Source organism: Aotus nancymaae, unplaced genomic scaffold, assembly GCF_030222135.1.
Source record: "Aotus nancymaae isolate 86718 unplaced genomic scaffold, 86718_ANA_hifiasm-v0.15.2.pri h1tg000014l, whole genome shotgun sequence".
In the NCBI taxonomy this organism is placed as follows: Eukaryota; Metazoa; Chordata; class Mammalia; order Primates; family Aotidae; genus Aotus; species Aotus nancymaae.
The window spans coordinates 119875146-119889964 of record NW_026988425.1 but is presented as its reverse complement, the minus strand read 5'-3'; the positions used below and the strand labels follow the sequence as shown (position 1 = coordinate 119889964).

General features: G+C 40.9%; 1 protein-coding gene across 1 annotated transcript in view; it reads right to left on the bottom strand.

Annotated features, from left to right (window-relative positions):
• IQGAP1 (IQ motif containing GTPase activating protein 1) overlaps nucleotides 1–14819 on the bottom strand; it is a 116566-nt gene that overhangs the window by 39693 nt on the left and 62054 nt on the right. Inside the window, exons 10-15 of the mRNA XM_012463800.3 lie at nucleotides 13224–13387; nucleotides 12326–12410; nucleotides 9251–9414; nucleotides 8897–9057; nucleotides 7636–7760; nucleotides 5566–5729 (exon numbers count right to left, since the gene is read on the bottom strand). Of these exons, the coding sequence (XP_012319223.1) occupies nucleotides 5566–5729; nucleotides 7636–7760; nucleotides 8897–9057; nucleotides 9251–9414; nucleotides 12326–12410; nucleotides 13224–13387 (863 nt within the window). The remainder of the gene's footprint in view (nucleotides 1–5565; nucleotides 5730–7635; nucleotides 7761–8896; nucleotides 9058–9250; nucleotides 9415–12325; nucleotides 12411–13223; nucleotides 13388–14819) is intronic.

Below are 14819 nucleotides of genomic sequence, written 5' to 3'. Positions count from 1 at the left end.
CCCAGGCTGGAGTGCAATGGCGCGATCTCGGCTCACCGCAACCTCCGCCTCCTGGGTTCAGGCAATTCTCCTGCCTCAGCCTCCTGAGTAGCTGGGATTACAGGCACGCACCACCATGCCCAGCTAATTATTTGTATTTTTAGTAGAGACGGGGTTTCACCATGTTGACCAGGATGGTCTCGATCTCTTGACCTCGTGATCCACCCGCCTCGGCCTCCCAAAGTGCTGGGATTACAGGCGTGAGCCACCGCGCCTGGCCAACACTTTGATTTTTACCCCTATGAAAAAGCTACCCAAGCAAGACATTACACAAGGATCCCACATTGCCCTGTCACTAACACTGCTTGTTCTGTTGGCCAATTACAATCATGACAAGCTCATTCCCTTGCTGTGGCAGCTGACAAGTCAAGTGCAGGGAATCCATGCACTTGGCCAGGCAGCCTCTCACAGTAATGGCCTGGAAGATGCAAACAGACAATACAAGAACAGAAGATTAGGCAGGCAGGAAGAGGAAGAGGGGGCAGCTGCAGTCTTACTTGGGAGAGGCCAGGAGGCCACCACCTGTCCCTAGGATTGAAACAGAAAGCATGCATCAGCTCCCTTCAGCCAGTGCTATTAGCCCCGTGCCCCATGCCAGCATCAACAGCCTTCCCCTTCACAAGGCCCCCTGTGCAATGCAATGAATGGACCTGCCTGTCCTGCTGAACACAATTAATAATATAACTTATTATTTTTGTCGAAAGATTATTTATGCTGTGCTAGTGGTGTGGAAATGTAATTCTACATCTTCAGCATTCATTTGCAAGGGTTCTACACATGGCGTTTGGTTTCACTATGAAGTGACTTTTAGATTTCACCATTTCCTTCACTTCCCTTTGTATTTGAGATCCCTGTGGAAACCACAGCAACCTGTATCTTCTACTAGGAGGATATGCTAGGAGGTAACAATCAGTAAAATTGCCCATTTGTATTGTTAGAGGCGTGTGAACCAGAAGAACTACATCTTGAATAGGAGCTGGGTAAAATGAGGCTGAAACCCACTGGGCTGCATTCCCAGACAGTTAGGCATTCTAAGTCACAGAATGAGATGGGAGGTTGGCACAAGATACAGGTCATAAAGACCTTGCTGATAAAACATTTTGCAGTAAGGAAAATGGCTAAAACTCACCAAAACCAGGATGATGACCTCTGGTCGTCCTCACTGCTACACTCCTGCCAGCGCCATGACAGTTTACAAATGCCATGGTAACATCAGGAAGTTACCCTATATGCTCTAAAAAGGGGAGGCATGAACAATTCACTCCTGTTTAGCATATCATCAAGAAATAACCACAAAAATTGGCAGGCTGCTCTGTCTATGGAGTAGCCATTCTTTTATTCCTTCACTTTCTTAATAAACTTGCTCCCACTTTATGGACTCACCCTGAATTCCTTCTTCTGTGAGATCCAAGAACCCTCTCCTGGGGTCTGGATCGGGACCCCTCTCCTGTAACAGTATTGCAGCTCAAAACAAAACAAAAAAATTCCCCACACACAAAACTCCAAACCATGTGGCTTCACTGGTGACTTGTACCAAATGTTTAAAGAACTAGCTAATCCTTTACAAACTCTTCCAAAATATAAAAGGAATATTCCAGGTCATGAGGCCAGTATTACACTCATACCGAAACCAAACACAAAGGTATCCGAAGAAAATAAAACTACAGACGAAATTTAAATTAAGATCTTTTGGTTGCTAAATTTGGAACTCAGTGATAAGTATTTTTAAAGACACTTCCACATGGCTATGGAGACTTAGATGCTCAGGTGATGCCTTAAAACAAAAACAAAAACAAAAACAAAAACACCCAATGTGGAGTTCACCCAGCTGGGCCTGGTAATGTTAAGCAGCTTTTCCTTTAACTCCCCCCAACTTCCTCCGCCTTTGATGAAGTCTGAAAAGTTATTCAACAGCAAAAGGAAATGCTTCAAACTCTAGTCACATCCTTGAAAAGTTTAACTGATGACCCAAACAAAAGGCGCCCACAGTCTTTTAGCATGAGTGACAGCTATACAAGTTATATCCTCAATCTACTTCCCTTTTTAGATATGGAAGCCAACCTAGCTTATTCTCCCAAACCCCACTCCTCTCACAGTCGGATATAAGGCTCCTTTTGGACTTTCCTAGCAGCAAAAACAAACATTACTACTAGCAGCATACACAGAATCATAGTAACCTGACACCACATTAGAGATTCTGCATCAGTAGAATTAGACTTTAAGCTTAGAAATCTTTTATTTTCAAAATGACTTTTTCAACGTTCTAATGACCGGCTAAGTTTGGCAAACACCGATCCAATAAAATGAGTCAAAGACAGAGACTTCCATTTCTAGTTTCCCTAGAGTCAACTACTTAGCTGAGTAAGTAAAGTCAGCTGATCTCAATTTCCTGGCTATGAAATAGCAGTTGTGATTCAAACCTCTCCATAGCATCAAGTGACATTCTGCATAATAATGTCTTTTAAATGATACTTGGTACTCTCTATCAGATACTACCATTTGCAGGATTAGGACAGGGTAGTGTCAACAAATGCCATGGCAATGTAATCAAAGATCTGTCAATATCATAATATTATCAGCATATAAAATTACCCACTCCTCTAGCCTTCACCCAAACTTACAGAGCGCACACGAGTGTCAGTGTGCAAAAAGCTCCAATACACCAAACTCTTGGTCTGTTTCTACACCTCTGGCTTCTCAGAATTGAAAATGTCTTTCAGCCCCTCCACTGGTTGCCTCACTTCAGGAATATTCTGAAGGCTATGGTTCTATCCAGTTGTTGTTACTTAGTAAGCACTTAAAGGGAGATCAATCACAATTAGAAAAACAGATGTAATTATGCTTTAATCAACAAATATTTGAGAGCCTGCTACATACAAGGCAACTTCCTAGACAGCAACAGCATAAAAACAGGCAGAAATCTTGTTAATTTCCTCAGCAAACTAGGTGGCAGGTGAGACAAACATTTTAAACATGAGTTTGTGTTACAATTACTTTGAACAACTTTATCTTCATAATCGCATTATTCCTAATAGCCACAGTGGAAAAAAACAGTATGTCTATCAAGTCATAAATAGATAAAGTGTAAATAATTCATATGTAATCAACTCATGAATGGATAAATAAAATGTGGTAAAGTGGAAATAATCCATGTGTCATCAACTCATATGAGTATAAAATGTGGTATAACCATACAACGGAATATTATTCAGCAATAAAAAGAAATGAAGTGCTGATGCTACAAATTGGATAAACTAAGCTAAAAGAAGCCAGTGACAAAGGACCATATATTGCATAATTCCATTTATATGAAATGCTCAGAATAGACAAACCCATAGACAAAGCAGGAGTCTGATGGTTGCCCAGGGCTGGGGGAGATCAAGGGAAATGAGCTCCTCTTGGGGTGATGAAAATGTTCAAACGTTGACTATGGTGATGACTGCACAATTCTACCAACATACTCAAGACCATTCATACTGAATTGTATGATATGAGAATTATGTGTCAATTAAGCTGTCATAAAAAAACCTTATGACATTATCTATTAAAGCTTCACATATGGCCAGGCGTGGTGGTTCATGCTTGTAATCCCAGCATGTTGGGATGCCAAGGTGGGCGGATCACAAGATCAAGAGATTGAGACCATCCTGGTCAACACGGTGAAACTCCATCTATACTAAGAAAAATACAAAAATTAGCTGGGCGTGGTGGCGTGCACCTGTAGTCCCAGCTACTCGGGAGGCTGAGGCAGGAGAATTGCTCGAACCCAGGAGGCAGAGGTTGCGGTGAGCCGAGATCGCGCCATTGCACTCTAACCTGGGCAACAAGAGCGAAACTCTGTCTTAAAAAAAAAAAAAAAGCTTCACATACAGGTATTCTCTGTTGCCATAACTCCTCTCCAAAATGTATACCTAACAGAAATGCACATATATATTTTTTTAACCAAAAGGCCACGTGTGGTGGCTCATGTCTGTAATTCCCAACACTTTGGGACGCTGAGGCATGCAGATCATTTCAGGTCAGGAGTTTGAGACCAACCTGGCCAACATGATGAAACCCCATCTCTACTAAATATACAAAAAAAAAATTTAGCCAGCATGGTGGCTCTCGCCTGTAATCCTAGGCACTGAGGAGGTTGAGGCAGGAGAATCGCTTCAACCTGGGAAGTGGAGGTTGCAGTGAGCTGAGATCACGCCACTGCATTCCAGCCTGGGTGACAGAGCAAGACTCTGTCTCAGAAAAAAGAAGCACTATTTACAACAGTCTGAAGAAAAAAAAAAAACTTCACCAATAATATATGCCTGCACAATGAAGTAGTACACAACAATGAGAATGAACAAAGGATGGCGCCATGCAACCACATGGATGCATACCACTAACATTATTTAGGGCAACAGAAGTTGGACACAAAGGAGCACATAAGGTATGATCCCACTTAAATACAGCTCGAAAGTGAACAGAAATCAACTATTTTTTTTTTTCTTTTTTGTGAGACAGAGTCTCACTCTGTAGCCCAAGCTGGAGTGCAGTGGTGCGATCTTGGCTCCCTGTAACCTCCACCTCTGGGGCTCAAGCGATTCTCCCGCCTCAGCCTCCAAGTAGCTGGGACTACAGTCTCATGCCACCATACTGGGCTAATTTTTTGTATTTTAGTAGAGACAGGGTTTCATCATGTTACCCAGGGTGGTCTCAAACACCTGAGCTCAGGCAATCCATCTGCCTCAGCCTCCCAAAGTGCTGGAATTACGGTGTGAGCCACCACGTCCACCCCTGTGGTGTTATTAATAGAAATCAGGATAGTGGTTACCACCAAATGGAGGGTGGCTAAGGGTGAAAGGAGATATGAGGAAGGTCTCTGTAGTTATGGTAATGGGTTCTACAATCTGAATGCCAAATACACAGGTGTGCCTCCTTTTGAAAATCTGTGCAATTGCATACCCATATTTCTTTTTTTTTTTTTTGAGACAGAGTCTTGCTCTGTCCCCCAGGCTGGAATGCGGTGGTGCAATCTCGGCTCACTGCAACCTCCACCTCTCAGGCCCAAGTAATTCCTGTGCCTCAGCCTACCGAGTAGCTGGGATTAGAGGCATGTACCACCATGCCCAGCTAATTTTTGCTTTTTTTTTTTTAAAGTAGAGATGGGGTTTCACCATGTTGGCCAGGCTGGTCTTGAACTCTTGGCCTCAAGTGATCTGCCTGACTTGGGCTCTCAAAGTGCTGGAAATGCAGGCGTGAGCCACTGCGCTGAGCCCTGGATCTTATATTTCAATAAAGAATTTACTGAAAGAGACACAAGAGACTTGTCAACAACAAATAAAGAACAAAAATCCAAATGTGTAGAACAGCATGAACTTCTGGAAGGTGGAGTCTGTGTCTCTCACATTTTTGTGTCCCTCCAGTGCTGTGAATCTAAGGGTGCCCAGAAAGCATTCACTGAATGAATCAAGGAAGATATTCCTACCTCCATCTTTGTTCTAGGAGGGCTGAGGTGCTCTGAATAGAAAGAACACTTTCAGTGCCACTCACCTGGGCTTTCTCTCTCTTCGCTCTAATCAGTGTGTCTTGGTAATGCTGGGCTACTTCTGCAAGGACTCCCTCAAGTTTAGCTGCAGGAATCTGCAGGGCTTGCAGAGTCTTTTGGGCATCACCTTCATCCAGCGCTTCATTAATTAAACCAATGGCTAAAATCCCTAAATATATAGAGATAGAAAGTTTTTTTTTTTAAATTAAGGAAGTATATAAACAATCGTGAAACATGCTAACTAATCATAACTAATCATAAATCTACCTAAGAGTAACCATGATTGCAACTTACCATTAAGCAGCACTGTTTTGTTTTGTTTTTTAAATATTAGTTTGTTTCATCTGAACTCGTTTGTATTCATACTCCTATTGAATGCTCAAGTCCTTTTGTTTCATTTTTAATTGCTCTAACTTAAAAGTGATGAGGATTTTGATGAAACTGGCCTTATCATATAGCTTTCAGGTACATTGGAATGCATAATCAAAACCATTCTTGAGTCACAAAGAGTCTTAAAAAGGTTCAAGAGTTCTTAAAAAGCCAACTAATTCAACACTTTTATAGAAGAAATATCAAGGCTTAGCAATCTCTTCTCCAAGATTATACAGCAAACAAATGGCAGAAGAAAGATCCAAGCCCAGGGCTCCCTAATGCAATGCAAGGCTCTTCCCACTAAGTCAGTTGAATATTTTTCACAGGAAACATAAATTAAAATGAGAAACGTTCACTCTCCAGTTATCTTAGGCAGCCATGCTGGTTTTGTAAGGACTCTGCTATATAATAAAAAGTCTGGCTGGTCTTTGTCTTTGGAGAAGCCTCTAAGACCCTTGGAATATCCTGAGTGATAGGTATGTCTCTGTTATTCATGGTGGGTCCCTTTGCCCGTACCTGAATTTATGCCAACCAATGACTCCTGGTTGGCCTCTTTTTTTGTTTTTGTTGTTTTGAGATGGAGTTTTGCTCTTTGTTGCCCAGGCTGGAGTGCAGTGGCATGATCTTGGCTCACTGTAACCTCTGCCTCCTGGGTTCAAGCGATTCTCCCGTCTCAGCTTTTCGAGTAGCTGGGATTACAGGCGCCCACCACGATGCCCAGCTAATTTTTGTATTTTTAATAGAGACAGAGTTTCATCATGTTGGCCAGGCTGGTCTCGAACTCCTGACCTCAGGTGATCTACCTGCCTCGGCCTCCCAAAGTGCTGGGATTACAGGAGTGAGCCACGGCACCCAGCCCTGGTTGGCCTCTTGATAGTTTCAGGATAAAGGCTGGCCATGCCGGAAAGATCAACCATTGAGGTTTAGAGTCATGTGATACCAGCCTGGCTTCCCAATCTCCAGGGAGCAGAGACCAAATGAAAATTGAGTTTAATTACAAAGCCAATACTATTAATCATGCATATGTAATGAAGCCCAAATAAAAACTCTGAACACCCAAATCTCAGGTGAGTTTCCCCGACTGGTGATACACATCAATGTGCCAGGAGAATGACACATCCTGAGAACACAGAAGACTCATGTTGGGTACTCTCACAGACACTGCTTGATGATTCTCTTCTTTCAGCCCATCTTGATTTATATATTTCATAATAAAATTGTAATCATAAGTCTAGCACCTTCTTGAGTTCTGTGAGTCATTCTAGCAAATTATTAAACCTGAAAGGGTAGAAGGATTATCCAAATTTGCAGCCAGTTGTTTAGAAGTACAGTGGCCTGGGAACCCTGCAGCTTTCAGCTGGTGTCTGAAGCAAGAGGAGTTTTGCGGAGGACCACGCCTTCAACCTGTGCAAATGGACTTAATTCCATGTAGTGTCAGAACTACTTGTTATATCACCATTTAAAAAGAACAGATCATGTTCAATTCACCTCCCCCAAAATTTAGTTCTCATTGGACATACACCTAATTATAGCAATTGCCTGGTGTTCTCAAAACAATATCCAACTTTAGCTTTTTGCGTTATATAGATATTTTTCAATCTCTAGCCCAACAGTCCTTCTAGGAGTAGTATTTTGAACCACTTCATGGAATCACATTATCATTAATGGTGACGTTATTGGGGGAGGACAGGAAGATAACTCACTCTCATGTTCCTCTTGCACCACCAGGTTCACATGGTCCACGCAAGCTTGGATGTCATTCCATGTAATGAACTCATTATTCTCTGCATGTGCCTGAGCTTTCAGTTTCATCAACTCATCGAGATACCTGCCCCAGACCCCCAAGTAAAAAGACAATTAAGCACGGCATTTTAAAATATTCAAGAAACAAAGATTGCTAGGGTACCATTTGATATATTCTCAAGGCCAGTGTTGGAACTGTGTAGTTACTTTAAACGAAGTGCAAAAATGCAACAGAAATCACTTATGCTCAATACCCTGTTACATGTACTAAATTCCATGTGAAGACTAACTCTAGAATCAAAGGCGGCAGTTCAAACAGTTCCTCTATAAACAAGAAAAAAAGGCGACACATGAGCTAACAAATGCAGAAGGAATGACAGAGGAACAAATCCTCATTCAGCAACTTTTACTGAAAGTATTGATTTAGGAAAGATTAACAATTGGGTTAAAAATATTAGGTGAATGCTTAATGGAGAACTGGATATTCTGATGGTGCAAAAGAGATGATGTGCTAGTGATGAAGAAAAACTGTAAAAACGCAATGGAGGTATAAGTGGTCTCCCTAATCCAGGGATCAATCTTAGTATCTCTAATGGTGGGAAAAATGGGTTTAATGTCTATTGATAAGAGACAATATGAAATACATATCACCAAAAATGTTGAACTGAATTGTGACAAGCCTGTAGGTCTAATTTCCAATTTACAGGAATAAGATGAACATGAGAAAGCAACTAGAACTATCCATAAAATAGGATGTTTTATATGGTAATTGGTCCCATCCCTTTAACAAGTCAGTGTCATGAAGATAGGGACAATTCTAGATTAAAAGATACCCAAGGGACACAACAGCCAGATATAATACATGTTCCTAGGCTAGATCCTGTTTTCCACAGAACAGCTATAAAGGACAGTTTGGGAACAACTGAAGAATGAAAATGAACTAGGTAGGGTTAGATGACATTTAAAAAGTATTATTAACTTTGTCAAAGATAGTGTTATTTTGGCTATGTAACATTTCAGTAAATCTACTTATATATGTAGGAACAGAACATCATGGTATTTTTCAGCATAACAAAGAAATAAATGAATCAAAGTAAAACCAAACAAAAGCATGACCATAATAAAGTCATAATGCCTGGAAAGAAAATAGGAGCACTGACATACAAAAGACAGAGGTAACAGCTCTCTACTAGATTCCTTCCCTTCACTCTGGGCACCCACCTCTGACAGTTTTCTCCCTCAATATTGGTAAGGCCAGTAACTGAACTGCTCAACTGCTTCCACACTGTGTTCATGTCTCCTGATTCCAATGCCCTGTTGATTAGGGCCACTGATGACAACATCTCCACCGCGACAGAGAGCTCTGGGTGGGTGAGATTATGCTGTACAGAAAGGAACAGAAGGGAAAACAGTGAGGAAAGACATTCTCCAATACCAAGGGAATTATAAGTTTAATAAAACCATAAGGAAACCAAGTTTCTGCAAAAAAGTTCTACCTAACCACACGAAGAAGTGGGTATTACATTCACTTCCACCCAATTTTGCTCACAAACAGGACAGGTTCAGTGAACTCACTTCAGGACTCTGTTGCTGCAGGGTAGCCAGCTCCTTCTGATAGAGATCAGCGGCAAATGGATACACCTGGGGCAGCTGGGCTTCAGGATTCATCAGTTCCAAAACAGTCTTCTCAGCAACACCCTTCTGGATGGCAGCATTAATCGCTGCTACTGCTGCCAATCCTGCGTAGAAAACAGGAGTCAGAAACACGGCGGGCTTAGAGAGCCCTCAGGGGAAGAAGGTGCCAATGTTCACGGGAAAAAAATTACATCCTGTGGCTATCAGCCATAAAGTTTGAAGTGAAACTTTCACCTTTAAAAAAGCAGCCTCCTTTGTATGAAGACGGGTGAACTGTATAGTACGTGGACCATAATGCAATAAAGATGTTTTTTTCAAAAAGCAGCCCCCGAACTGTTCTCATCCCTATTTTCTTCCCATTCAATTCATCCTATATGCTACCACTACTTCCCACATACCATCTCTTCCTTCTCCTACTGCCTGGCTTCTTAAACTACCAAAGCTTTCTACAATCTTTCCACCCCTTGATCGTACACAACTCAACCCAAAACATTTACACAATCTGTATTGTAACCACATTTCCTTAAAGATGTTTTTCACCACCTGTACCTCTGCTCCCACCTCCTTTTTCCCACTTTGTCCTGCACTAGAAACGTTCTTCTCTTTCATCTTTCACCATCCAAATCTTAGCAATCCCTTAAGTCTCACCTCCTCTAGATAGTTCCCTAACCAACCATCAATAAAGTGAGCCTATATTGACTCCGGTTCTACTTTTAAAACTGGAGTAACTCTGGCAAAACAACAACAACAACGAAAAAGCCACATAGACCAATGGAACAGAATAGAGAACTGAGAAATAAAGCTGCACATTTACAGTCAACTCATTTTTCAACAAAGGGACCAAGAACACATATTAGGGAAAAGACAGCGCTATGGTTTGGATTCGGTTTGTTTGTCCCCACCAAATCTCATGTTGTAATTTGATCCCTGACATCATCCTGAGGGTATGAAAAAAAAATGTAGAAACTTGATCCCCAGTGTGGTGGTGCTGGGAGGCAGGGCCTAGTGGGAGCTGTTTGGGTCATGGGAACAAATGTCTCATCAATGGCTTCGTGCCATTCTCATGATAGTGAGCTCTTGCAAGATTGGATTGGTTCTTGGGGAGAATGGATTAGTTCTCAGGAGAAGGGGTTGTTATAAAGCCAGGATCCCCACTGACTACACCACCCCCGCACTGGTCCCTCTTCACATGAGTCTACCTGCCCTTTGATCTTCTCCACCACGTTTTGATGCAGCACAAAAGCCCTCACCAGAAGCAGATGCTGGTGCCTTGCTTCTTGTACAGCCTGCAGAGCTGTAAGCTAATAAATTACCCTGCCTCAAGTATTCCTTTATAGCAACATAAACTGGGCTGAGACAGACAGTCTCTTCAATAAATGGTGCTGAGAAAACTGGATAACCATAGAGAGAAGAATAAAGCTAGATCCCTATCTCTCATCATATACAAAAATAAATCAAAATAAATTGAAGACTTAAATCTAAGACCTGAACTCTGAAACACTGGAAGAAAACATTGGGGCAATGCTTTAAGACACTGGTCTGAGCAAAGCCTTTTAGCTAATACCCTGAAAGCACAAACAATGAAAGCAAAAATAGACAAACGGGACAAAAACAGACAAGCTAAAAAGCTTCTTCACAGCAAAGGAAACAACAAAGTGAAGAGACAACATACAAAATGGAAGAAAATATTTGCAAACAATCCATCTGAAAAGAGAATAATAACCAGAATATGTAAGAAATTCAAATAATAGCAAAAAAACCCCACAAATAATCCAATTTTAAAATGGGCAAATAAGGTGAATAGACTTATTAAAACAAGACATACAAATGGACAACAGGTATATGAAAAAATGCTCGACATCATTAATCATCAGGGAAATACACATCAAAACCACAGTGAGATATCTTCTCACTCCAATTAAAATGGCTTTTATCAAAGACAAACAATAACAAATGCTGGCAAGGCTGTAGAGAAAGGCGAATGCTCATATACTGTTGATGGGAATGTAAATTACTGTAGCCACTATGGGAAACAGTATGGAGAGTCCCCCAAAAATTAAAATACAACTACATATGATCCAGCAATCCCATTGCTAGGTATATGGCCAAAAGAAAGGAAATAAACACTCCCATGTTGATTGCAGCTGTATTCACAATAGCCAAGAGATGAAATCAACCTAAGTGTCCATCAATGAATAAATGGTAAAGAAATGTAGTGTATACACATGATGGAATTTATTCAGCCATAATAAAAGAATAAAATCCTGTCACCTGCAGCAATGTGGATAAAACTGGAGGTCATGTTAAGTGAAATAAGCCAGAGACAGAAAGGCAAATACCTCCTGATCTCACTCATATATGGGAGCTAAAAAAGTGGATCTCATAGAGGTAGAGTTGACTGGTGGTTCCCAGAAGCTGGGAAGGGTAGTGGGGAGGAGATAGAGAGGTTTGTTAAAGGGTACCAAATTACCATTAGATACAAGGAAAAGGTCTAGTGTTTGATAGTACAGTAGGATGACAATAGTTAACAATAATGTATAGTTGAAAATAAACAGTAGAATTGGAATGTTCCCAACATCAACAAAAGACAAATGTGTTAGGTGACAGATATTCCAATTACCCTGATTTGATCACTACACATTGTATGCACACATCAAAATATCATACATCAGTGTTTCCTGGTTGGTTTAAAAAAAAACAGGGGGGTGGGGAGGGAGGGGAGGGTCAGGAGGGATAATATGGGGAGAAATGCCAGATATAGTATGCACCTAAAGTTAAATAAATTAAAAAATAAAACCACACACATGTACCCTCAAAATATGTACAACTATTATATATTAATTAAAACCACAACAACAACTCACTGGAGGAACCCTCTTGCCCCCAAAAGTACCTGGCAGTTGGTTATGCCTAGTAGGCTCAGGGTAGGGGATAAGGGTGACAGAAGCTAACCTCCGACCTTTCCATAACACAAAGCCACAACTTTCCTCCCATACTATGTCAATGGACTCATACTTCTCTGATACTCCTGGGCAGCACTGTTTGCAGCATCCACTCCAGACTGTAGCTCCTCCTTCTGCAGGGGGTCAGCCTGACCACTCTGAGAAAAGCAAAGAAAATTATGTAAAGATTACTCATGCCTATGACTCCAGGCCTTAAGGTTCTCATCTCTCAACAGCAGTCATTAGGAACAGAGAACCACAGACATAAGTGACAGCTCAGGCTACATGCAGCCAAGGTGGCAGCCCCAGCTAGAGCCAAAACCCTCTGCTAAAGCTAGGGTGAGTGACTTTACAGATACTAGTACATTCTTAAACATGTTACATCAAAAGCCTCAAAGCGTTCTGAGGGAAAAATGTTTGTAGAATCTTCAGCACATTAATGCTACTTACTTTGACCAACGTACACTGGGTATTTGTAAAATGTATACTTGCCCTTATTTAGACAAAAAAGAAATCCCACATGTTTGTTCTAAAAAAAACTCACAAAATCCCACACAATCTACCCTCTGCACAGTAAGTATTTTTCCAGAGCTGGCCAGAGCAAACTAACAAGGTACGGGGTTTTTTTTTAAGTGGAAATTCCTGACATAAGAATGCAAAAAAATTCAGGTTTTCCCCAAGGTCATTTAGTTGGAGACATAGAGAGAGACAGTTGAAGTGAAGGAGTGGCTAGACTGGGGATGGGAGGGTATTACTTGTTTATTTTAAAGGAGGATTCATAGCTCTAAAAGCAAAAGGGAGCAGAAGACAATGTGTATTTTACCTGAGGAACTTTTAAAAATTAATTTATATGCAGAGGAAAAAACTGTATTAGGGAAAACAAAAAGGCAGCATATATGTCTTTAAATGATAGCATGGGATTTGAATGGATATATACAAACCCTTGCAGCTGCAACTCAGACTATGTTTACCTGTCTCTTCTGCTGTTTATCACTCAGGAGCTGCTTCAAGTACCAGTCACTATTCTGTTGCTGCAGTCCTCGAAGACCCAGGGCTGGTGACTGCAGAGCCTTGAACAAGGCCAGTGCAACTCCTTGCTCTAAAGCCAGGTCGATATTTGCTAATGCAGAAAATGCTGAGGAAAAAAGGCAAAAGATTATGAAAGGACTATGTTAACATAACAACCTAAAATAGTTTTCCTTCCCCAAAACCCATCTCAGTTCCAGATAAGGAAATGTAACTCAGAGAGCCTTTACTCTGTGGTTCTCAGAAGCGTAAGATCTTGGGATTGGAAAAGAACCTTAGAATCATCAAGTCCAGGGGTTCCCAATAAGCTGTTAATTGGATTTCACACAGATTCCTGGGCCACACTGCCAGCATACTTAAAAACTTCCCGATGTAGGCAGCTCAACACCAATATGGGTAGCAACATAGGAGCCACCGATCCAGACCAACATGATGATATTTAAATTCCCTCTAAAATGCCACATAGTTGTCTGGATTATGCTTACAGACTACCAAAGAGGAGAAAGTATGTCCAATGGCCATTTACTACATCTTTGGACAATTTTGTTGCAAATATATATATATATAATACACATATATATTTTATATATGTGTATATTTATTATATATACTTTTCTACATATTTAATGTTAAATGTGTAAAAAAATCTATGTGTGTGTGTATATATATATTAAATATATATATTTTAAGATGGAGTCTCGCTCTGTGGCCCAGGCTGGAATACACTGGTGCGATATTGGTTCGCTGCAACCTCCGCTTCCCAGGTTAAAGCGATTCTCCTGCCTCAGCCTCCTGAGTAGCTGGGAATACAGGCACCTGCCACCACATCTAGCTAATTCACCATGTTGGTCAGGCTGGTCTGAAACTCCTGACCTCATGATCTGCCTGCCTCTGCCTCCCAAAGTGCTGAGATTACAGGCGTGAGCTACCACGCCCAGCCTGTTTCAAAAATATTTTTAAAGCTCCAACCCTAAGGTTCACACTGAATACATTCAACTGCCCCTCCCTATGAGAGCAAATGCCTTACTAACAGCCTTCTTTCCTTTAACCACTTCTCATATAGCACCATTTTGAATCCTCTCATCACCCTGATATTTCCTGAACACACTCCACCCACAACAGTCAGTGCCCAGATATCAAGGGTGGTCTAACCTGTGCAGAGCAGCATCCCCCTCTCCACAGTCTCTCTTCTAATCATAGAACCTGAGGTCACACAAGCTCTATAATACAATACATGACAATGAAAACCCAGATGTTCCTTCATTGAAAATGATAATGAAGATGTCTTCCCTCACAGGAATATTTTTAAGATTAAATAAAATCATATCCATAAAAGCATTTTATACATTTTTTTTAAAAAAAAGGTATTATTAGCTGAAAGTGAATAAAATAATTTGTGATTTCAGAAATGATAGCCACTAGGGAATCATAATTATTTTATTACTTTCAGTTTCCTTATTTTTTGAAGAGAAAATGCCTGTCCCCACCACCACTCACAGATAAACATCTAATTTTATCAAAGTAGCAAAAAGAAATCAAGA